The sequence below is a fragment of the Eriocheir sinensis genome, chromosome 55 (genome assembly GCF_024679095.1).
Source record: "Eriocheir sinensis breed Jianghai 21 chromosome 55, ASM2467909v1, whole genome shotgun sequence".
Lineage (NCBI taxonomy): Eukaryota > Metazoa > Arthropoda > Malacostraca > Decapoda > Varunidae > Eriocheir > Eriocheir sinensis.
In genome coordinates this window covers 3,729,409-3,754,466 of record NC_066563.1, presented here as the reverse complement: position 1 = coordinate 3,754,466, position 25,058 = coordinate 3,729,409, and the positions used below count along the sequence as shown (strand labels likewise).

The window sequence follows — 25,058 nt, the reverse complement described above, 5'->3', positions numbered from 1 at the left end:
AGATACAAACTCATATCATCCAGCCCGTGGCGAAATGCGGGACCAACCACTCAGCCACCACCTCCCAAATAGAATAGAACTACTATAGAATTGATAATAAAGTCAATACATCCTACCCTACCGAATAACAGACCCAATGGTCAAGTAATAATGGTGAATGGCAGGTCTCAATACAAGGCCACAACACACTGGTCTATGATGTGGTGAGGAACACATGCTCTTGTTTACAAAGAAGAAAAGACTATTGCCTTGCGCCAATGATAAACATATTCTTTATAATTATAAATGCTACTTTACAATGCCCATGTTACTTGACTAGATCATCATTAAAAATTTATAAAGTACTATTACTACATACACAGTTATTGATGTTTTCAACTTTATGTGAAACTGAAGGTCAGGCAGCATATTACCGAACTGTACTCACCTGCAGCACAGAGAGAGAGAGAGAGAGAGAGAGAGAGAGAGAGAGAGAGAGAGAGAGAGAGAGAGAGAGAGAGAGATATGGGGGGTGGCAAGGGGGAGGGCAGAGGAGATGGAGGAGGGAGGGAGGAAGGGGAAGACGTCACAGCAATGTCGCGCTTCCCCTGGTCGAATGTCTAGATGGCCATGCCAGGCTTCGCCAATAAACTCAAGAGTAAGTGCCTTAATCATTCACATTTTACAATGCACTATATTGCCAAAAATCAGGGCAGGGTGTCAACAATGCTGCCAAAATACAACACGCTCAAGCTGCTTCTTTAGAAGATATTTGCGAAAAATGCTGGGTCAAGGCCCCTGAAACACATAGTAGGTCTACCAAAACCTAACTATCGGGGTTTAAGATGCAGGGTGAATTTTCTAATCTTCTGTTTTGAAAAAAGTGCGTCTTATATGGCCGGAAATATGGTATTTCTATCTATGTAGCCTCTGCCACTAATGGACTGGGGCCATCCATAAGGCCCCTCAAGAAAGGCTACAGGCGCTACAGCCAGCACGTAAAAAAAAAAAGGGGGGGAATTCGAGCCCCAGATATCTGCCATAGTTTAGAATGGCGGTTAAATGAGGTTTTACTAGAGTATGATACATCCCTACATCAGCCTACATAGGAAACTTGGTGAGACAGTACAGCCGTAGCAGTCGAGTTGTTAAAACATTCTCCCTGGCTCCGCTGTATCAACAAAAAACTCGTCAGCTGCTTCCCTGTGTCTGCTTCACCCTCACTGGTCATCACCTGAACTTGGTGTTAAAGGACAGGATGTAAAAAAAAACTAAAAAATTAAATAAATAAATAAATAAACTATCCCTCCTTGACCACCGAAGACCACTATCACTTCATCTTCCCCCCTCCCAACCCCAGTGCGGGACACCATGTGTCTAAAACTCAGCATGCAACTCATTCTCCGCCCAAAGCTGGGTTACCACAAAAGGAAGGTGACAGCATGGTAGAGGACTCAGAGGGGGTCATGTATATATCATTGGGAGCTATACTAGGATGGGAACCCTCGTGTATCTAAAAAAAGGCGCAGAGCTGCCAAACTATCACGGCAGACACTCGCCTTTTAAGCCAACCAAACCGCCATCCATAAAGGGGTTGAGACTAAAAAAGGAGATAAGGAGATTGCATTTGTGACGAATGAGAAAAATCACCTTCAGGAAAGAGATCCACAATACTAAGAACAGTTGAAAAATTGGTTAGATGTGATAACCCCAATTAAACTGGGAAAAGTCAAGACCACGGAGAGGTTTGCTAGGTAGGTTATGTGAAGAAGTGAGAGGCAAGCACACATTCCCTCTGTAACAGACTCACCCCAAGCTTCTTAGACCTCTGCTCACAGTCTTGCCACATTGCCTCCACCATGGCGTTGCGTGTGAATCTTCCCTCCTCCCCCTCAGCCATGAGTCGTGCCATCAGCATCCATACATGGATCTCAGTCACCACAAAAAATGAGTAGAAGGTGTCTGGCAAGTCACACACTGAAACAAATCACCATCATTACTATTTAGTAAGTCATACTCTGATACACAACCATTTTTTTTCAAAGGGAGGCCCAGATGAGACACATAAGTGATAAATACATATGATTAACCCTTTCCTTGCTAAGTGCTCGCAACGAGACTATCCCCCCAGGCGCGCTCGGGCGCCCTAGTGCGGGAAGGCGATCTCTTTTAACTGCTGTATCTTAAAAACTATTCATCACAGCTACAAAACAAAAACACCATTGGAAAGGGGAGGCCAAGATCTATAAGATTAGGTTATGTAAGCCTCTCCTGCAAATGTACAAGCACGTTCAGGAGGTGTTTTGTGCTGCGAGTGCGACTGGCGCTCGCAGCAAGCTTTTAGCACTTCCAGCAAGTGACGCTAGTGCTCGCTCTTTTAACCACTGTATCTCAAAAACTATGCATCACAGCTATAAAAAAAAAAAAAAAAAAAAAAAAAAACACCATTGGAAAGAGGAGGCCAAGATCTATAAGATTCGGTAATGTAATCCTTTCCTGCGAACGTACAGGCACGTTCAGGGGGCGTTGCCTGTGAAGACGTACATTTATACGTGCGCGACGGTCAGCCGTAAGGCAACAACTGAGTACAGTACTACAGTAGATCTCTTGATGATGGGGTGCTGGCAGGGCAGTATTGCCAACTGCAAAATTTAAAACTATTTGGTCAAAATATCAGTCATGTGTTTGGTGAAGCTATGCAAAAATGTCGCTATATTGGTCGACAACATCCACCGTTGCTCGTCCGTAGATTTTCTGCGCTTTTCCGCGCTAGGCTAATATGACTTTCCACCAAATTTCGTGGAAAACCCCACTGAATTGGCAATGCTGTGGGGTGAGAAATAGTGTTGGAACACTCTCATACGCGGGAAATTTGAGTGCGACTGGAGCTCGCAGCGAGCGTTTAGCACCACCGGCAAGTTACGCTAGTGCTCACTGTGAGCGTTTAGCAAGGAAAGGGTTAAGAACAAACTGTGTGAAAATGATATATATTTAACATAAACTTGAAAACACTAGGTTTACTTTTATTCAAGCTGCAGCCTCTAACCTTGGAAGAAGTCTGAGGTGAGGGCATTGCCACAGGCGCTCTCATACAGCAGAAACCCTGAGCGCTTCAGCTTCTGAAAGACAAGGTGGCATTGAAATACAGGTTAAGTATAATTTGTTTGTTTTAATCATCTGCTTGGTAATTTAATTAGCTACTCAAATTTTAAAGGATTAAACATGCATTATGCAGATCTATATAAATGACATGCCAAAAGGAGTGGACAATTACATGCACCTGTTTGCACAGGTAGTCCTCGAATTACAACATATGCGACTTACAACTGCTCAAATTTTACAACAGGGCCAACATTTCAAATATCCTGCTGCTGACAGACCACTTGCACTCACAAAGAGGTTGATGGGTGGGTTCAGTTCACTATTTAGCCGTGCAACTCCTCGAGTCAGCCAAACCGGATGCAGTAGAACCTCATTTATCTAACACGAAAGGTGGGAAGCTCGTGCAGGATAAATCGTTTTGCCATTGTTTGGAGACACTCCTATAGAAATGCGCAGTTCACGAGAGACCAGTGTTTATAAACAAAAGCGCCAGCTTTTGAAGGTGGGACACCAAATAACACAACATCGGGTGCCTTCAATACCATGGCATGCTCACAAACGAAAATGGAATATCAAATTTGAGGCAGTGAATAATAATTTTGGGGGCAAAGTTAAATGATTTTACTCTTTGATATATTGATTTTTGAGTCTAACATAAAAAAATAACCTAGTGTTTAATGTTAATGATCTAAGTATGAAATCTCTTCACCAAAGATATTTCATACCCCGAAGGTTTTTCATACAACACCGGGCGCCCGGGCCACGCATTCGCAGTAGGGAGGAGACAACGTTTTTTTCTGAGAGGCGGAAGAAAGTAGCGATTATCACTAGTTTGGTTACAGAAGTAACGAAGATACTGATATGTATTTAAATAAGTAGCGGATGGTCGATAACCCGATTTTGTTATCAGCGATAAAGTATCGCGATGACTTATCGCGATAACGCCCAGCTATGGTACTAACATATCTGTCCCAGCCCACAGCCACCTCCTAGTCCAGTAAACTGTTGATAAGCCTGTATCCTCTTGAGATGTACAGAAACACTTGCTGTCACATTCATTATCATCACTCCTCCTCCCTTTCCTTCTTTCCTATCTTTCCTCCAAATTTTTTTGATGACTGTAATCTAGGCTTACCAGGCCCCAGACACAATTTAAAAGGACGGCTGAAAAGCAACAAAGCCATGGGCAATCATCACTTCAAATCCAACTGCACGAGAGTTGACGATTAATTTATTTTAAAGGTCGCGCTTGGATCTTTGACGCGATTCTGAAAGATACTTTATTTTTGGCGAATTCTTAAAAGTTTTTGGATGCAACTCGAGTCCGAAGCTCAGATGTAGACGATTCCATTTTGATGCGAATCGCATCATGGTGCGTGAAAGGGTTAACATTTGGCCAACCACCAGAGAACTCAAAAATCAAGGATAAGCTACCTGTTCAAATAGAATAAAAATGAGAAATAAATATACATATAATCAACCAAAAACATACTCACACTCTGGGAATGGTCCAACCAACCCATTTTCTTGATGAAACGCTTGAGTCGGCCAGGCTGGTGTGATGATCCACATGTGGAGGAGGTGGTGGAGAAAAGCCGTGACAGTGTCTCATGGTGGTGATGGTGTTCAGATGGTGGAGTACCTGTCCTTGTGCATACTGAGGCCAGAGGTGAGGAAAGGGGTTGGGGTACAATGGTCTCTCTTAGACTGTGTAGGACTCTACTTGTGGTGGTGATGGAAGTGATGGTGGAAGACTGGCTTGCACCAGCAAGTCTTGTTAGGTGGAGTCCTTTTCTTACTGCAGTAATCATGCCTGTAAAGGTGCAAAACAGTGTGATGAAGTGACTAACAAGGCCATTTCTAATTGTGTGAAGATGGATATGCAATATGTACCTCTCATTTGCTTCTCTAAAAAGAGCAGTGAGGCAAAGTACTATAATATTTCACAAACTAAATTTGATTAATTTTGTACGAAATATAGAAGAGAAAGTGTTTCTCACATTGCCCTATTTCTTACAAAATGAAGCCATTATAGGGAATACCTGACAATTCTAGTTGCATCTCCCTACCACTGCATTAACCCACTAGACCCCAGCTATGCAAATTATCTATCTATTCTATATCTCTAACGCCCTGCTCCCTCACAGGAGCTTCCCTCCAGGGGGGTGGCCGTGACAGAAGTGCCTTCATTTATCCCTGTTTTGGCACTCCTTTCCAGCACATTCAATCCTGCTACTTCCAACTCTTTCACCCCAATACTCACTCACCCTAATGATCCACTTCACAGGTGGTCTACCCCTGACACCCCCTCCCTCCCACAAACCTTCCCTCATACACTCTCTTCATAGATTCATTCTTCCCTATTCTCCTCACATGCCCAAACCGTCTCAGCGCACCACGCTTCACCCACTCCCTTCACTTTCACACCCATACCAAACCTCTCATACACAATTTCATTACTTTCTCCATCCCACCCTGAAACACCACATGCACCTCTTATATAACTCGTTTCCACTGAACGTATTCTCAATTGCTGTGCTGCATTCCATGTCCACGTCTCTAATGAATATGAGAGTTTGCAGGATAATATTGTTCCTTATTCCCCTCTTTACCTCCATGCTCACACTCCTTTTCATAACTCTATCCAATGCACCTACTACCTGCCTGCCCTACACTGCTCTTTTCTTCACTTCACCTTCCATACACTATCACCAAATATTTAAACTCAGTCACATCCTCCATTTTCTTTTCCCTCAGCAATATCCTACACTTCGTTTTGCTCTCTGATCTAACTCTGTACAACTTTGTAAAACCAATGGTCTGCTCTCATTCCTTCTCAAATATCTTAACCATACTTTTTCAGCATTAACTTTCAGCTTTCTTCTTTTACACACACTGCCAAACTCTTTTTTTTTTTTCATTGTGGCCTATTGTGCCGTTAGGCCTTTTCACTGGTGGGGCCTGATGGCCAGCCCAGCAATGGTGGTCCACAGGGGGCACATCCCCCCCTGGTTAGGTTATGTAAAGTTCAGTTGGAGTAGTTTAAATACGCTCCCCACCCAAAACCCTCAATTTCCCACAGGTGTCCATGTTGAACCTCTCTGCGAGCTATTTTGCGGCTGCGGTGGCAGGTGTTCAACACGCTTTGAAAAGTTTGTTTTTGTTAGTGATTTAATGATTTCCGACAAAGTTAGCCGAGTATTTCATAGCACACCGAAAACTACCAGAAAAAAATAGTCTCGTCCACCAGTGTGAGTTGGGTCCCAATCTGGACATTTACCAACTCCCTTCTATTTTCCGGTAGTCACTTGTCACTGCACTGCAATCAGGGACCAAAGAGAATGCATGTTGTATGTATTAACGTCGCCAGAGCAGGCTACCATGTCGTGAATATTATCCTTATACCGAAAAAAATACAACAAAAATTGGAGACGGCAATATTTATCAGTTAAATTGTGCAAGAACATCAGTAGCTGCCATTGCATTGGCGACAGCTCCGCTAGTACTACACAGTACACCTACATATCAGTTGTGTTCATTCCAGGATTTTATTCATTGTGCTACTGGTGTTTCCCTAACATATCCCATACTGCTGTCTTGCCCCTGTCGCCACAGCACACGCTGCTGTGTACGTGCCTTGCGCTGGCCTTTGGCGGGTGGTTCTTCCTCTGGGGGCAACACACACTATACCAGGGATTCTCAACCTTCCTCCATAATTTACCCCCTCTACCTGATCTATTTCATCGTTTACGCCCTTACAAAAAAATCATTGCCATCATAAAGGCACTGAAAATTAGAAGATAGGAAAACGTATCTATTATTTACCTTTTACACAAAATATATTATACTTTGAGAAAAATTATACAGGCCATTCATATCACAAAAAAAAAATTATATTCATTCATATACAATTATTGCAGTTATTTACCCCATACCATTTATTTTTTTTACCCCCAAGGGGTAAATTTACCCCTGGTTGAGGATCAGTGCACTATACTCACTTCTTCTGTAGACCTCTGACGTCTTTATTCCTTGACTTTCCTTCCTTAGTAGCCTTCAGTTATCCTTCCCTTTTCGTTTCGTGCCGTGAACCGCCCGCCCTTGGCCCGCCCCGAGTGCCCGGCATGTGTTGGCACTGTTGTGTAAATCTTCTTGATCTTGATGTCACAGGTGGCTTGAGAATTGTTGAGGTTTCTCCCCAGCCAGCCTGACTAGGAAAATACCAACTATTTAGACTCTAGTGGATTAAAACAAAAATTTAGATGGGTCATATGTCTGTCTAAGTCATTTCTTGACAGAATTATAGTCATTCATATTCCCCCTACCCCCAAACTTCGTTGAAAAGTTGCATCAAATCTATTGCTTCATGTAATGTCTCATAATGGCGTCCAGAGCAGTTTGCCAGACTACCACCCTGATTTTTATAATTCTTTAGGGTCCCCTGAAGAGATCTAGACTAGTGGCTTGCTTTCAGCAGAATATTCCCTGACATATACATTTTCTTTCTCCCTTCCTTTTCCTGTCCTCACACCTCCCTTGTCTTCCCTTCCCTTCCTTCCCGTACGTTTGATGCATGTTTTATCTCCTTTTCCTCCGTTTCCCCCTCCTTTCCTCCATCCCTCCTCCTCCTCCTCCTCCTTTCCATCACTTCTTGCTATTTTCCTGTTTCAGTCCTTTTTTTTTATTCATTACTTCCTTACTACTCTTTTACCTCCTTACTTAAATCCTTATCCTCTCTCTCCCTTACTTCTTTACTGATTGATTATTGTTACAAGTAAAACATCCTTCCTCACTCCCTTCCTTCCTTCTATACTCGCTTCACAGTTCCCTTCTCCCTTTCTTTCATACTTCCTTTTTTTCTCATTTACTTTTTTTTTTTTTTTTTTTTTTTTAGGAGACATGCGGAGCGACATTCTTCACGAATCACGGAAGGAGCCCCATCTGTACACAGACCGACAAGTTCTTCCCAACTCAGCCCATGTTTAATAAGGAGAAAGGCTTCTAGGATTTTGAAAATATCTTCTCCACGAGTTGTTGTGGCCACTGGCTCAGAGTACCAGTACTCATCCTTCATACCTTCCTTGTCAAGGTAGCAAACATAAACAATAAGCTGGGAACATGAGGCAACATGTCAACTCATCCAGTTGCAAGGAATAAACAGGAATACTCTTCACAGCACTCACCACTTGCAGGAGAATATCCTCATTCATGTCTGAGATCCTACTTTTGACTGTATCATTCAAAAGGGAAATTGCCCTCAACTTGTGTGCCTGCTGTTCTACATGTATCACCTTCGTTGTTTCCACAATGCAAGGCTTAATCAGATTTTCACCAATGGTTTGAGGCTTCTTGGTCTGCGCAATTTTTTAGGGCAATTCTGTATGAAGCCTCCAGCGCTGCTTTGTTCTGACGAGCGAACTGACCGGTGGAATCAATGCGACTGGCCTTCAGAGCAGCTTCTTTTGGCTTGAAGTAGTCCAAGCTTTTGTCCACCAGTTGGCTGTGATAAGACTCAAAATGAACCTTCAGTTTGTTTGGCCTCATACTTTCCTGACTCAAAACCTTGCTGCAACTGCTGCTTCCTGGGAGTCACAGCCAGGAGCGGAGCACATACAGACCCCCCCACCAATGACTTTGAATGTGTGGGTAGGCACAAGTTAGGAAGAGGTATCGAAAGGCACGGCCGCCACGGCCAGATGGAACCGCGCATCAACCAGTTTTTTTTATCATACTTGGGTATTCAATAAAAGTATTTTTGTTTCAGTATAAGTTGTTTCTATTCCCAAACGAATTTATATCTAAGAAATATTTCAAGTAAGTTGCTCAGAACATATAAGTGGTTGGTGGGATAGAAAAAATAAACAGGTGGCTACATGACTTGACAAAACTCAGTATCGACGGTTTTAAGTATTGACTGGTATTTCAGGAACCTAACCCCCGTCAATAATGAGGGAGCACTGTATTGTAGTAATTTAGTCCAGAAAAAAATAACTTTAGTGATCAGTGCCTAATAAAAATCCCACTGGGGTTAATGAAACAAAGAAGTAGTTTTCCCATAGAAATATATATACTTGGAATAAATAAAAAGAAATGGTGGAGGCAAAGAATGTAAAAAAATTAAGGAAAACCTTGACAAATGGAGACAGGACTACACCAGTGTAGCTCAGGCCCTGTACTACTACAACTAAGTCTCTCTCTCTCTCTCTCTCTCTCTCTCTCAATAGCTCAATGATGTTTCCTTTTGTATGAAAAAAAAAAAAAAAAAAAAAAAAAAAAAAAAAAAATTCAAGTCACCTCTGAAAAAGAAAACACAACAAAGACTTAAGGCATGCATGATACACATAAAAAAATCCTTGAAGATTTCACACACACACACTCTCCTTCATGCTAGTGAGGGTCAGTGCGGGTGTTGGCAGCGTCCTTCAGGGCGCACAGCATCATCAGCCCCCCCGCCAACAGCAGGGACGCCAGAGCCAGGCCGAGCACCCCATCATAGCTGCCGCTCCTGTCCACGATAGCACCTGGAACATTCAAGGAAGTGTTTTCACCAGATGTTGAGGTGAGACTGCCCTGACCTAACACATAATGCTGAGGATTCTGATGATGTAAAAAAAAGTTAATAAATAAATAAATAAAAGCTTATTCAAATTAAGGTGTCTTTAGTGCACGTTGAGTTAAGAATACCAAACTATGCTGATGATATCAATGATAAATAAAAATAAAAAGGCTTATTCAAGGGAGTGTCTTTACTGCATGTTGAGAACGTCCTGGCCCAACAAATGGTGGTGGTGATGATGATGATGATGGTGATGATAGGGAGTGTCATTAACACATACAGAGTTTAAGGGGGTACGCAACACCTGTGGGGGGGGGGTCAAAATATAGCATTTTGCAAAACTGGGTTAAAAACATTCTTATACCATCTAGAAATAATCCCCGAGCAATGTTTTCCTCGTAGCACAAATTTTAAATGTCTGGAGCGGGTTTAAATGGACTGAGTTTAGAGGTTAAATTTTTTTCACTTTTTTAATCACAGAAAATGTAAAATCAATTAGATTTGCTTGAAAAGTGCAGGGAATGTTGATTGTACAAGTAGGTAGGGATCTATGATTAGATATTGCTGATAGGGTAAAGGAGATAGGAGTAAAAAAAAAAAAAAAAAATAAATAAATAAATAAATAAATAAAAATAAAAAATAAAACACTTTGTTGGACAAACATAATAAAAGAAATACCATCATGCCTTTCTATATAGACAACTTTCAGAATATTTTCCATTGGGCTTTAGGCATACCTAAAGATTATTCACAGCTAAAAAATGAAAGTGATTGGCTGTGTATTAATGGTGCTGTGTAATTTTAAATGTTGTTACACGTATACACACATGTATACCTATGAGTATACATATAAGTATACATACATTGTTCTGGCTCGTACAATATGTAGGCAACATAGATGCCTACTTAATTTCATCACAAAACCCGATAGTTTAGTTAGTTGACCTCAGGTGTACCGTACCCCCTTAAGAATGTCCTTGCCTAACAAATGATGATGATGATAACAGGAAGATAAATAAACAACACTCATATATTCTGATGTAACATTAGCTGGATGTTCTTTGCTGTCTTCATGTACTATTTATTAATTTGCTCCTCTTATGATATATAATGAAAAATAAATATATAGCACTTTTTTTAACATTTACCTATCTATTAACCTAAATCTATCTATCTATGTCTATGTCTACCTCTTTCCATCTACCTATCTAGCTCTACCTACCTATTTATCTATGTTTATCTGTTTATCTATCTATCTACCTATCTTTTAGTCTATCTCTATGTATGCATGTATGTATCTATCTGTCTTTATAACCATCTATTTTCTTATCTGTTTATCTATCAATATTTTTTTCCTCACCAGCTATTGGAGCGCCGACAAGTGCTCCAATCCCACCGAAGAACAAGAGGTAGCCGAACACAACGACAAGCCTCTCCTTGCCGAACAGCTTGACTGGGGTGATGGCGATAAGCACGTTCTGGGCCCCGTACACCATGCCGAAGAAAGCACCGAGGATGTACATGCTGGGGACGCTCCACACCAGCACGTGGCACATCAGCACCAACCCCGTCAGGAAAAGGGTGGTGCTGTATGACCACACTGGGTTAAACATCTGCGTGGGGAGCAGAGAGTAAAGGAGTGAGTTAATGGGGGAATAATATGAGCCAGGCACTGCAGACCAAATGGCACTAAAGTCAGATGGAAGGATGATAAAGTACCATGAAAGCAAAAAATGAGTGTGGATGCATCAGAGTCAGAGTCTGTCTAAGATGTGGTATCTATCTATCTGTATCTATCTATCTCCATTCATCCATCAGTCAATCAATGAATGTATGAATTTATCTATCTGTCTATCTACCCATCTATCAACATTTATCCATCTATCTCTCAGTCTACCTGCTGACCTACATATCAACAATGGCAGATCCAGGGGGTGTCATTCCTGGGAACACTACTACTAGCCTACTAATTATAATGATAATAATAACAATACTACTACTACTACTACTACTAATAATAATAATAATCAAAAGAAATAATAAACATACAATACCAATAAAAGAAATCGCGAACATTAATTATCATATTTGTATTTGTAAAAAATAATAATAATAATAGTAATAAAAAAAGAAGCCAAGCAGCACCAGATGGATTTGGTGGATTCAAATCCAGTAACGGATCCTGCCCACACCTACTGTACTGTACTCCCAGCGCCCCAGCCAAGCAGCCAGTCAGTTGTCGCCTCATGGCCGTCGTGGGCACTCGGCAACCTGGGCAGGTCTGAGGTCAATACACTTTACAAATAGGCATATATATATATATATATATATATATATATATATATATATATATATATATATATATATATATATATATATATAGTATAGCCCCACTTAGTGCGAGCCACCATCTACCAAAAAAAAAAATTAATTAGCATGAAAGCCTCAGTTAGTGCGAGCAGCCACCACAACTGAATTTTGAAAATTGTGCCAAGCCGCCATGATGCGCGTCACAAGCTGCGAGAGCCCTTACTTTAGCAGATGATGCCATGTTGATACAGGGCAAGTGCTTTGTTTACATTGTGGATGTGGATACGGGCAACTGACCTTGGCCGTGTGTGACGCACACCCGGAAAATTTGGATTTGCCGGTTGTCCAAGCTGCCGCCAACGCGGTGGGAAGAAAAGGGCTCAGCGTGACACCAGGTTACGGTGAACCGACAACTCGCTCCTGGATGGGTGCACGGGCATTGCCAGTATCCACAACAGTTAGAAGAAAACAGCCAGTGTGATACTGCCTTAAGGCAGCAAGGCTGATGACCGTGTGAGCGCCGGCGATGACGTCATCAGACTCCCAGCAAATCACAAGCATGTTTTCAGAGCTCAGCCAATCGTAGGGTTGCCTTTTTTTAATGTGAGTGATTATTTTGAGTAATTATCAAACCCAAAAGTCAGACCCACATGTGCACCAAATATTTTTTTTCATATTGGTTACTTTATTCAATTAGCACGAATTCAGTTAGCGCGACCACGTTCGTCCACCTTATTCTCGCGCTAAATGGGGCTCTACTGTATATATATATATATATATATATATATATATATATATATATATATATATATATATATATATATATATATATATATATATATATATATATATATGGTATGGTATGGTATGGTATGGCACACATCTTGTATATCAGCCCCCCCCTACACCTGGAGCTGGATCTGCCACTGCATATCAATCTATTGTTTACTTATTTATCTATCAAGTGGCTAGAATAGGGCTATAACTAACACTGCTTGTATGAATGAATCCCATGCTCAGCCTTCCAGAGACATCGCCAATGCCGAACCCAATAAGCATGAGGGTGTAATGCTCCCCCAAGCCTCTCGACTTCATGAAATCTTTGTATATGATGAGGACGGAGCTAGTTGAGAGCACTGCAAAGAGGAACGCCACAGAGATCAGCCAGAAACAAACATCTGTGAACACCTTCCTTGTTGACTCTCTGGAAAAAGAAGAATATTTGTGAGAAAAAGACAATTACTGCATTGATCAAAATATTAAGGCTCCTCAAGTCACCAGAATTCAACAACAAAGAATATGAATAATGATTATCTCCTTACAAATTGTTTCTTGTTAAAAAATAACTGCTACTACTATTGCCAGATAGTGAAGAGGGGATCGACAGGCGTGCCAATCCCTAGTAACCAGACCAATGGTGGCGCATGTAGCAGCGTGTGTGTCATGTTACTTAGCGAAGGATAAATAACATGACAGGCAAGAAGAGAAGTGCTGCTATAAATTGCATAAATTCTTGGAAGATGAGGCCTAAGCTAGCTTTTTTTCGATTCTGAAAGAACAAGGAAAGGCCTACAAGTAGTTATATAAACTTAATAAGAATATTATCTCTTTGTTTTGCCTTATCCAAAATATACAGGTTGAGAATCCCTTATCTGAAATTCCTGGGACCGAGAGTGTTTGAATCGAAATAAAACGAAAACTGAAACAGGAGATTAATCATGAGAGGGTAGCCTACTAATTTTGAGACACTGACTGCTTATTTGAGAGAGAGAGAGAGAGAGAGAGAGAGAGAGAGAGAGAGAGAGAGAGAGAGAGAGAGAGAGAGAGAGAGAGAGAGAGAGAGAGAGAGAGAGAGAGAGAGAGAGAGAGAGAGAGAGAGAGAGAGAGAGAGAGAGAGAGAGAGAGAGAGAGAGAGAGAGAGAGAGAGAGAGAGAGAGAGAGAGAGAAATATCCATATCTTGGCTGCTGTCATGAGAGGGTTCTGGGTGGCAAAGTGAATGATGGAGTCGCCTTCTTGTCGGGTGGTGTGATGAGGGCCTCCACATCTTGTATTTTCTAAACTTTCAGTCTCTTCATACCTCCTTTTCCATCGTTGGATTCTTCTTTTACTAATCTTCATCATCCCAGCTATTTTCTTTGTTGACATGTCATCACTGGCCAAATCAACAATGGTTTGTCGCTGATCGACAGTTGACTCCTTCCTGCGAGGAAGAGCCATCGTGCCGTGTGCATTCAGCCGCCACTCATGGTCAAGCAAGTGTTCGTGAATGCATGTTATTTTATCGTTATCTAGGCTTGTGAAAATTACGGCATAAGAAATGATTTAATTTCAATTACATTGTTCTCGTGATTTGAGTATAATCTTGGAAAATATTTATTATTTACTTGTAATCTCAAGATAACTAAGAACTTCTGTTGTCTACTTTCTGAGAGAACGATATTCTGCTTGTCAAAAAGCTTCGTCCGTTACTTATAAAACGACGTGATTTGATGGTTGTTTCTCTTTTTAAAGTGTATTTAGTTGATTTGGAAATATAATGAGCATTAACAGTCATAGGAAGTGCCTCAACATAAGACTTGAAACGAATTTGAAAGCTTGCCACATTCTAGTTCGTGAACGAAAATCAACGTAAGGTGCGACATCACTCCTGCTCGTGACTGTACCACAGTCTTGCTATTGCAAGATTGTAAAGCAAAGTGAACAGGCTGATAAGGATCATGGTGATGAGGGGGAGTCAGATGTGTTCATACTTTAATAAGAGTGAGAGGAAGAGAACTAACATCAAGGCTAAGATTTCTTTCCCATGCTATCACTTTTTCTGGAGCAGGATAATAAAGCAAAGTGGAACTGGGCAAACATAACAGTGAGGGAGGGACAGAGGTAGCAGACTCACATCAAGGTTTCCGGGAGGCTGATGAAGCTACAGGCATAGCTGGCCTCTGCAGACATTTTCATTGTTGATATACTTCTGTAATAAGTAAAGTAGGATGTTATTTTTTATGAAGTGTACTGCAAAACTGCTTCCTAAATGAAGTGAAATAATTCATGTAATACAGAGTATAGTGCATTAAACATTTTAGTATACATATTCTAAAGCAGAACTTGTAGTGAAAAGTCCTGAACAAACAATTATTGACCTTAGAAAACATAATAACCTACATTTACCCTCCTCAACAGTCTTGTACATACTTTTATATGTATTTGTAGTGATACATGATTTTTTAATAATTTCTATAGAATATTCTGGTTGTTTACTCTTATTTATTTTTTTACCTATCTATGTCCTCAACTTATTCATTATTTTGTTATATTTCTTCTCATGCATAAAATGTCACCTGTGCTTACGTCGAGTGGCTCTGCAGTGCATGTGAAGAGGCAGATCTTGAGGCTGATGGGCCATCCTCAGGAGCACCCGAGATGGCACATGGCCAGTGGAGGGGATAGACGAGTGAGCCAAACACACACAGCTGTAGACTGAGGCCAGCGTTCCAGATGAGGGAATTGCGCCACCCATAGTTCGCGATGTTGAATTCTGTCCACATGTTCTGAAAGGGAACGAATGAACAGAAATAAAAGACAGTCATCTTATACACAATCTGTTGAAAAAAAAGGCCATGTCAGCATCATACCTATTTTATTTTTACTGGCATCTGTCTCTAGTGTGGTAAAAGAATAAAACAAGGCAAGTCAGTGCCTGCTGGCCATCCCCTCATAGTATATTAGTACTTGAAGTAAATTGACATATTGATGCATCTGTGGCTCAAAACATCATATACTAGTGACAACTTTATACAAGGAAGAGTATGAAATAATACACAGGTAGTCCTCAAGCTACAATGGGGCTCGGGAGGGCAGGCAAGTTGTAAGTTAAATTGGTCATGTCGAAAATTACATAAAAAAATAAATGAAAATATTATTCAAATGTCCTGCTGCAGAGAGCAGCGTTCCTGTGCCTCCTACCTTCCTCCCTTAATCCTGCCTCTGTCCTCATGTGCTTTCCTCACCCCAGCCCTTCGTTCAAGGGACCCTTTAGCCACTCAACATTGTGCAATGTTACATAACGGAGCTACAAAATTTTGCCAAGATGACGGCATTAGCCAAATACCCCACCAGGGGTTGTGTTGGTAGGGGGAAGGCACTGCTCGCAGTTAGCCCCAGGGTCTCTGATTGGCCCGTTAGCCAGCGTGTCCATGATTGGTCCGTACTCATCCCAAAGCGTAACCTCTCCGAAATCTGAATTCTTCTGCAAGGTGAACACCTTTCTCGAACACTTTGGGGTGTTTTCAGCAGGTGTTTTGGTACAACAGTGTTGCCACTCACGCCATGGGTACTTGGTGCGACGAGCGGGAAATTTAAAAATCTTAAAAAAACTCTTACATGACAATCCGTAAAAACCGAAACTGTACTATTTGAGGGACAACTGTATATATATATATTTATATATATATATATATATATATATATATATATATATATATATATATATATATATATATATATATATATATATTTTCAGCAATTTATCATTTCACATGGACTACTATTAAGAAAAAAAGATAATGATCATCAGTGTGTGTATAATCTTTTTTACAGCCATGGAGCATGAGTGACTTCTTCCAATCTACCAATGACTCACCACCAGAAACGTTCCCATGCCAATGCCCACCATGGAGACGGCAGTGGCCACGTTTTGGTACTTGTGGAAATACAGGTTCAGGGTGCTGATCTGTCCCGTGTAAACAAAGTTCATCCCACATGCTATGGAAAAAAAGATGATAAATATACATAGATACAATGATAGAACCACATGAGTGCAGCTCAGGCCCTGTATAGAACAACAAGGTAAATATAACTACAGTACCCTCTGGAGTTTCGCGATCCTCGAGTTTAGCGCTTAGTCCTAAATTCTTACCATCACGTCTTTCGCGCATTTCCGCCACAAGTTTCGTGCTGCTTTAACATGTACGGGTCACGTTTATCTACCGTCGGCATCATGCGTGCTGCCTTAAAAGGCAGTGTCCAACCATTGGGGCCATGGACAACCGCGGTTGCCCGTATGCCCGACCGGGAGCGAGTTGTTGGTTGTCCTTATGAATGGAAAACGGTTGTGAGTACGAGCGTGGATACGTGGGTACCGAACGGCTGCATGTAAACAAACAGACGACGGCAGTGGCCGAAGAGTGAGGAGCAGTGGAAGATGGCCCACCAAGAGACTCGTAAAATGGACTAGCAGAGCTGCTTTGCTTACTACTTGATTAACAAGATAAGAGAACACCCCTTGCTGTGGAACCACAGTCCAAAAATCTTTTTATCAAGTCATTGAAAATTGTAGATCTCCTGGTGTTGTTTTCCTTTTTTTTTCTTCTTTTTCTTTAGACCTGTAATGCATGGCAACAATGGTGAAAAGCAATAGTGAAAAATTGCAAAAGGGCATAGAAAAGCAAAAACAGGGAAAGAAGAGGATAGAAAAACACCTAAGTTCAGGGTGAAGTGTATAAGTGCACACTGTTAAGTAACTAAGGCCCACTTTCACAGTCATGTTGTTTGTTTTGATCGTTACCAATGGCAGCGCCGCGGCAATCACCGCTTAGTATTTCACGTGAAACTGGCCGATGGGGTAGTGGCGGCTGCAGACGAAGCGAGAGATGTTGAGAGTGTTTGGTAAGTGTGGGGCTAGGCAAACCCCGCAGCCGCCACTACCCGATCGGCCAGTTTCATGTGAAAATACTATAGCGGCGACTGCCGCCATTGGTAACTATCAAAACTAACAAAATGACTGTGAAAGCGGCTCTAAGTGCATGTTGTGAAGTATAAAAGTGTGGAGAAGGAGGGCCTAAGAGGCGATACAAAGCGTTACAGGTCAAAAGAAGGAGGAGGTCCACTACACTGGCCAGTGTTGCGAGAAATATCTCCCCGATGAAATTAGTCATTCCGCTGTCCACCACGCATGCGTGCTGTGAGAATACACAGCATTAAAAGTATTAATTTGCCTGGTTTTGTTCTAGTCTGTCTGCTTGTGATCTCTGTGAGCGGTGAGGGAAATATGGAGACAGTAAACAAGTTGAACCTCTCTGCAAGCTATTTTGCGGCAGCAGTTTACGTTCAATAGGCATTGAAAAGTCAATCATGATATTTGTGATTTCATGATTTTTAACAAAAAGAGTTAGCACATTATTTCATAACACAGAAAACTAGCAGAAAAATATAGGTTTATCCAACTGTCCCACGGGTGACCGCGAGCGACCGCCCTTACTTTAGCAGACGACACCACGTGGATCACAAGCATGTATTCAGAACTGCCAGCCAGTTGTAAGACAGCCGCCTTCAACTGCGGCTTAAAAACGAACTGTTCTTACTTCCCATTTTCTGCCTATTAACAAGGTACGTATTTTGAGATAACAAGGGAGTAAAGTCGAAAAACTTGTGATAACGAGGGAGTAAAGTCGGAAAAAAATAATTATTTTCCACGGGTCGGAACCAATATGCGCTTTTAAATGGATTTCAATACCTCGAGTTTCGCGATCCTCGAGTTTAGCGCCATACCTTCAGAATGAAGCAAGCGCGAAACTCGAGAGGGTATAGTATATGTAAACTCACACCAAACATGCAAGCACACACCCACACACGAGAAGGCCTTACCCAGTATGATGCCGTACGTAAAGAACATGATCTCTAGGGACGGGGTGAAGGCTGAGACATAGAGACCGGCGGTCATGACGATGCTGCCTATCCTCATGGCATTCTGAGGCCCCCACCGGTGCAGGAAGTAGGAACACACTGGACCTGGAACAATCACCCGAGGAGCTAGAGTATAGTCTGTTTCACCAAGATATTACAGGTGGTCACGCCCCCTCATGCTTTTCAATTTTGACTGGCCAAGTGTCAGTCAATCAACTTGCTGGAAAAGTTTAATCTGCTTGGCCCAGATAGCTTGTTCTGCACTCACACTGCCTCACTGTGCTATGTGGAGCATAATAAAATATGTAAACACCTCAAAATCACCATGAAATATTAACTTAATTCAATTTCACCATTGAACAACTACAGTGCCTAAACTGTTAAAAAATTATGATGAGACAAAAACATAGCCAAAAGTACACTGTTAACTTAAATATAGTTAGAAGTATAAACTTGCTTCTATCGTACACAAAAAAAATACTTCAATCATCACATGATATCTACGACAAAAAATAATTAGTTGTCTTGTGTCAAAGAACGAATGTTATTGATAATGACTCAAGGATGGCACTGCTACTAAGGAAACACAGTAGGCCTTGTGGTATTCCAGATACTACAGTGAAGACTCAATACTCGAACGTCTTGGAAGTCGAACTTTTCGATACTCGAACGCAAAAGTTCGACTTGGTACTCGAAAAAATATCTGGTACTCGAACGTCCGCACACGTGGTTGTAAACAAAGGCTCCTGGCCTCTCCCTCCCCGCCGCCGCCAGTTGTCCCGCCGCGGTCGTGAGAGCAACAACATTCTCCTGCATTCTGTCTGTGGTTTTTCATTTAGAAACTTACAATGGCACCAAAGAGGCTTATTAGTGGTGAAAATAAGCCTAAAAGGGAGAATGTAGTGATGACCATTGAATGGAAAAAGGAGATTATTGATAAATACGAGAAAGGAGCAAGAATCACCGATCTTGCAGCTGAGTATTGTATGGCGAAATCTACAGTAGCCACCATACTGAAGAACAAGGAGGTCATTAAGGGAGCTGATGTGGCGATGGGTGTGAAAAAGCAACTTAAGCGACCTGCGGCAGTGGAAGAAATGGAAAAATTGTTGATGGAGTGGATAAACGAAAGGCAGATGGCTGGTGATTTTATGTCAGAGGGCATAATTTGTGCGAAGGCTAGGCGGATCCATGGTGATCTTATTTGTGATACTATCTCTGACTCCAGTGAAGATTTTAAAGCTAGTAAGGGGTGGTTTGGGAATTTCAAGAAGAGAACTGGAATTAATTCTGTTGTGAGGCACGGCGAGGCTGCAAGTGCTGACAAAGTTGCCGCCGAGAAGTTTGTGCCTGAATTTAAGAAATTTGTGGATAAGGAGCGCTTAAGCCCACAACAGGTCTTTAATTGTGATGAGACAGGCCTGTTTTGGAAAAACTACCAAACAGGACCTATATAACAATATGACAGACATATAAATATTACTTTAAACAATAAATAATTATTGTAAATAAGAAATAAAGTGATGATGGGTCTTTGCACAATTCATAACTGTCAACTCTAATTTCAAATTGGTTTTGTAAATGTATTGATGTATCAATTCCCTTTTTTTTTAACATTTTGAGGAAAAGGCCACAGCAGCATTGAAATAATGATACAGTGATTTAGTAGCTAAGGCAATACCAATACCAGTTCAAAAGTATCAATCGATATTTATCACCGCTACGTGTATCTCAATAATGCCCATCCCTGATTATGCTCCTACAGTGGCTGAGGCACACAGATGATGGATCATTCATAAGCATCAGCTAATTGAAAAAAAAAATCAGACATGCTAATGTTTGCTGCCTTTTTTATATCAAAACACAAATAATCTGCATCAGGAGAGATGCAAAAGAAAGGGTTAGGTGCAGGGATATAATAAACACATTATACCTGTCAGGAGAAAGAAAGCATTCAAGAGGGAGCCCATCCAGGACGTGTGGGAACGATCCTTGCCGAAATATTCCAACATCTGCACATGATAAACCCCTGCCGTTGACAGCAGACCTAGAGACAAGAATTAAAATAGAAAATAACTAGATAACTAATATATGATTATAAAATGTGTCAAATACTAATGGAGTACACTACATAAGTGAACGAACAACAGTGTGGCCCCTTGACTAGCCTTTTTTTTTAACTAGCGATTTCAAGTCTAGTGATAGGATAGTCAAAATTAATGATCAAAGCTGTGGAACAAGTGAAAATATTCCCACTGACTGGGAGGAATGAGTGGGCATGCTGTGTGAAGATGCCCTGAGAAGTCTTGTGCAGGGAGTTACACTGGAAGGGTGGGCATTGTTACACAATAAACTTAACAAATATTGCCAAGCAGGTGGGTGGATGGGCAGGTGGGGGTTTATCAGCCATGAAATCATACACACCATGTGATAACAGGTTGCCAGAGCATGATAATGAACACCTCACCCTCAGGTGCCACAACTTTAGTATTACTACAAATGATAGAAATAGCCATACAGTGTTCATAACTAATTGCTTCCAGTGTTCTTATGTACTACCACATTACCTGAGTTAATGAAAAAAGAGCAAAACATGGACAATAGTATGGCAAAGGCCCAGCCACCATCCATGTCAGGGTGTGTGAAATCAGCACTCAGCTGCTGGTCCCCTTGCTTTGTTTCCTCCACCTCCTGTTGCTGGTGCTCCCTCCTGCCAGATGGTGCAATATTTACACATTTAGTGGTAGTGTTAGGCAAGGAGTCTCCATCATCAGCTACTTCTATTTCCATCATCTAAAACATTAAAAAGTTAAATTACTGTTGGTTATCATCATCCCCTTTCATTGTTGTTTTCGTCATCTAGTGTCGTGCTTTCCAATCAGTGGTCAGAAGTTAGGGTTCACAGAAATTGAATTATAATCTAATTATTTTAAAATTTATTATACAGGAATTAGGAGATATGTGGCTTGGAATAAAATTCATACTACTGTGCAATCCTTAAAACTGAATGCTTAAATGCTAGAATTGCTCTACTTTAACTAATGGTACGTCAAGCTCACGGCCCTTGCGACAAATCTGACCCTTGGGATGGTCATAAGTGGCCCACATAGGGTATGGGGTCCACAGGAGAAAAAGTGACTGGAAAAGTGAGAACGGGACAAAAAAGGTTAGGAACCGCTGATCTAGTGAGTTGGAAAGAGTTGATTTACTGAGCCATCAACTTTGGTTAAGATTTGTTACATTAACGCACCCACATCTCACTTCTTACCTAATGGAGTAGGGTGAGAATTGGGGATGATCCTTACAATTTTTTTTTTCAAAGATTTGTAAAAAATTAATTGAGTCAAAACTGGAAAACTTTTATATACATGACAAAATATAACCTTTTGACTACAATATGTATAAAGCACAACTCTGAGAACATTTTACAAGAAGGTACATTAGCCTTTTTTTTTTTTTTCAAACTACAAATCATCCACAGGTGTAGATGATCTGTATGGCTATAGATATGGAAAAAAAAAAAAAAATCATAAAATTTAATGAAGGCAAAGTTCCTTAGTAGCAAAATAATTCATTAACTGGACCCTAAATATGGTTTTAAAATAATTTTCATTAATAAAGACCATGTATAAGGTAAGATAATGAATTTCAAAGTAAAAGGAAAAATTATGAAATTTCAAATTTGATTTATCATTAGAAGTACCAGGAATTTTGTTCATAAATATTTGCCATCTCATTAAGGATTCCTTTATCCTTCAAACTGTATTATGTCACTGGATTGCTCTTGTACCTTTCCTGGAGGGAAGCATAACTTTACAGTTATTCAAGGGGAGGCGCTGCCTAGCATTAGTAGAGGGTACATTAATTTTATTTCAATTGTTCTAAGGTATTTTTTTCTTTGAAGACTTGGGTAAATGCAATAAGATCTGCATGTATCAGCATAATAGCTTTCGGGCTTCTGTAGGAAAAAAAAATTACAAACGAAATTTATCACATGTAATAAGAGCAGAGCTAAATATGTTAATGGGGGCCAGCATGTTCACTCTATATGTACAATATTGGGTAGTTTTACTCATAATACCACTAGTTAAAAATTGTCCATTCAGTCAAATCATATCAGCAGTGATTTCTTGTTTATAAAAAAAATCTGACGAACAATTTTTTATCATTCACTCGTCTTTCAGCAGACATTTGATTTTTTGTGTTCCTTATGAGCAGGGAGGGAGGGTATAATACCCCCACCCACCCTGCACCGCTTTGACTAATAGGGGGTAGGGGGGGTGCGTGGGGGTACCCAGGGACATCTCCGTGAGAACCCCCCCCCAAAAAAAAATGGAATGGAATGCGTGTCTAACGGTCGGAGGGAGACACACTTAATTACTTACGATACTTAAACCTAATTTTGTGATCCTGTGTATATTCCATACTTAACTTTACAGTTTAATTTGTTACGCTTCACGCTGCGCCATTGTTACGGCGGAGGAGGCTGGCCGCCGGGCTCATTTATGTTCCCCTAGGTCACTGTCAGGTTAGATTAGGCTGAGGCCACACTAGCCTCCAAACTCCATCCCTGCTGGACACAAGTAGACAGTAGACAGACAAGTAGACAGACAGGAGGCTGGGAGACATGACCGGGCTGATTCGTTAAATTAGGGCGCCCAAATCTCGCTTCCTACCTGACGAAGTACTCCTTCATTGTCATGTATCTTCTACTAACCTTCAAAACAACAAGTGAGCCATAAGGAGGCGAGTAAAGACGAAATCCCCTCAGTTTTTCGGAGCTAGTTCTACTGCACTGCATTCAGCGACATACGATACAATGTCATTATTAACCTTATGCAAGATGGCTACATTAAATTCCATATTAGCTCAGAGTCAATGCACGATGTGATGAGGTGAAATACAAAACATGCAGCACAGCAGGTTGGTCACGGACAACGCCGCCAGCCACGGTGGCCGACTTATCCACTCTTATTTCAACTACCTTCCCAAGTCTATAATGCCCTGATTTACCTTCAGATGGAGCGGTGCAGCTTGACGGAGAATGTGGATGGCGTGCCGCGAAGTAACCCTTGAATATCTCGCAGCGCAGCAATGTACGGCCCCACGCGTCGAGTCCAACAGGTCAAGATGGCGTCCTACTTCTTCTTCTTCTTCTTTTGACCTCCTTTCAGTCCTCTCTTCTTATTCACACGCTTTCCTTTTCAGTAGTACGTAACTTTCTTCACTGTGATGGGTTATCGCATTATAATTTTCTGTTTGTTGATGAAATCACTTATTTTCACTTATTCAAGCATTATGCCTTTTTTTCCCCAGCTGGATTTGAATCGAAAATCTCACCATTGTGGATTGTATGTGATTGCTTGATAGTTTATTGTTGCAGGTAAACAACAAGGGAGAAGGGAGGAACATGCCATCCCAACCCCCAGGCAGGACAGAGTGTGATTATACAACTATTAATACATGTGTGGGTAGCACCAGGAAACTAAAAAGATACAATGGTAGGAAGGAAGATTGCATAGTTTGGTTCGGGCTGTTAAAAAAGAGACTCGGTGCTTGACTGTGGAGTTAGCTCTAGGTAAAGTAGACAATTCCGACTCCAACTCCACAGGATCAAAACTCCACGGATGATTCATACACCATTTTCGGCAATTATTCCACAAAGGCGGTCTTCTTTTGGAAACTTTCTTTTTCTGGGTAAGATTTGATGTCTTTTTCTTTGGATACAGTTTTCCTTCCCGAAATAAGTTAGCAAAATAGGCTACTCTTGAGCCAATCATCCCAAACCCTCCCAGTCGTTCTTGCAACTACAGAAATGAAACGTGACTGCAACACAGAGCCATGTCAACCCATGACCCGTCCGTGATGCCGGCCGATTTTTCATTTTGTAAATTAATTAAGGCAGTTGTACTATTATAAGCATGTTTCCTTTGTTTGGATAGCCAGGATAGGCACTGAAGTATTTTTTCATTTTGACTACCGCTACCGCACACCGCGTACCGCACTGGGAAAGAAAAAAATGGGACCGCACTACCGCAACCGCACTACTCCGGAAAAAGTACCGCACTATCGCAATCGCACTACTGATTTTTCAGTACTGCGCCCACCTCTGACAGGGTTTTCTCTTGTTTACTATCACTGATGGTTACATGACACAACAACGCAGAACACAGTCACTGAACACCCCAGGCACACCAGCAAAGCTCCTCCACAGTGGTGTCTGTCTCCTCTCAGTCCTCCAGCAGGTGGTTTCTCTCCAAGACAGCCTCTCGTACTCCTTTTATTCCCACCAAACTACTGCACCATACTGGACAACACTGATGCCACTGCTTTCATACAAGAAACACATACACACTTACACACACATTCGTGACAATAAGATATATCTCAAATAATACATTAATTGCATTATGACCTATGAACACATTACAA

General features: G+C 41.2%; 1 protein-coding gene and 1 long non-coding RNA gene across 6 annotated transcripts; both read right to left on the bottom strand.

Annotated features, from left to right (window-relative positions):
• Window positions 1-1,881: 1,881 nt before the first annotated feature.
• Window positions 1,882-7,244, bottom strand: LOC126983913 (uncharacterized). The gene is made up of 4 exons (XR_007736291.1): window positions 7,083-7,244; window positions 4,578-4,894; window positions 3,026-3,098; window positions 1,882-1,956 (listed from the first exon to the last, which is right to left on the bottom strand). It is a non-coding gene; the product is annotated as an uncharacterized LOC126983913 (long non-coding RNA).
• Window positions 7,245-9,352: 2,108 nt separating this feature from the next.
• Window positions 9,353-23,875, bottom strand: LOC126983912 (monocarboxylate transporter 9-like). 5 transcript variants are annotated; one of them, XM_050837120.1, is made up of 10 exons: window positions 23,640-23,866; window positions 21,194-21,419; window positions 20,560-20,673; window positions 18,588-18,731; window positions 16,585-16,706; window positions 15,294-15,493; window positions 14,842-14,916; window positions 12,938-13,151; window positions 10,998-11,250; window positions 9,353-9,602 (listed from the first exon to the last, which is right to left on the bottom strand). In XM_050837120.1, exons 2-10 carry the CDS (start codon window positions 21,417-21,419, stop codon window positions 9,469-9,471), a joined length of 1,482 nt encoding a protein of 493 aa, XP_050693077.1. In that variant the 5' UTR covers window positions 23,640-23,866; the 3' UTR covers window positions 9,353-9,468. The 5 variants fall into 5 exon arrangements, with proteins under 5 accessions (XP_050693077.1, XP_050693078.1, XP_050693081.1 ...); XM_050837121.1 differs by having other exon boundaries at window positions 21,194-21,336; XM_050837124.1 differs by lacking the exon at window positions 21,194-21,419 and having other exon boundaries at window positions 23,640-23,869.
• Window positions 23,876-25,058: the final 1,183 nt, after the last annotated feature.

Excerpts from the sequence above, each read along its gene's own strand:
- LOC126983912 (XM_050837120.1), bottom strand. The coding sequence starts at position 21,419 with ATGATGGAAATAGAAGTAGCTGATGATGGAGACTCCTTGCCTAACACT. Across the intron at positions 11,251-12,937 it reads GATTCATTCATACAAGCAGT|ATGTTTAACCCAGTGTGGTC; the intron begins GTTAGTTATAGC and ends CTCCCCACGCAG. Across the intron at positions 9,603-10,997 it reads TGTCGGCGCTCCAATAGCTG|GTGCTATCGTGGACAGGAGC; the intron begins GTGAGGAAAAAA and ends TGAATGTTCCAG.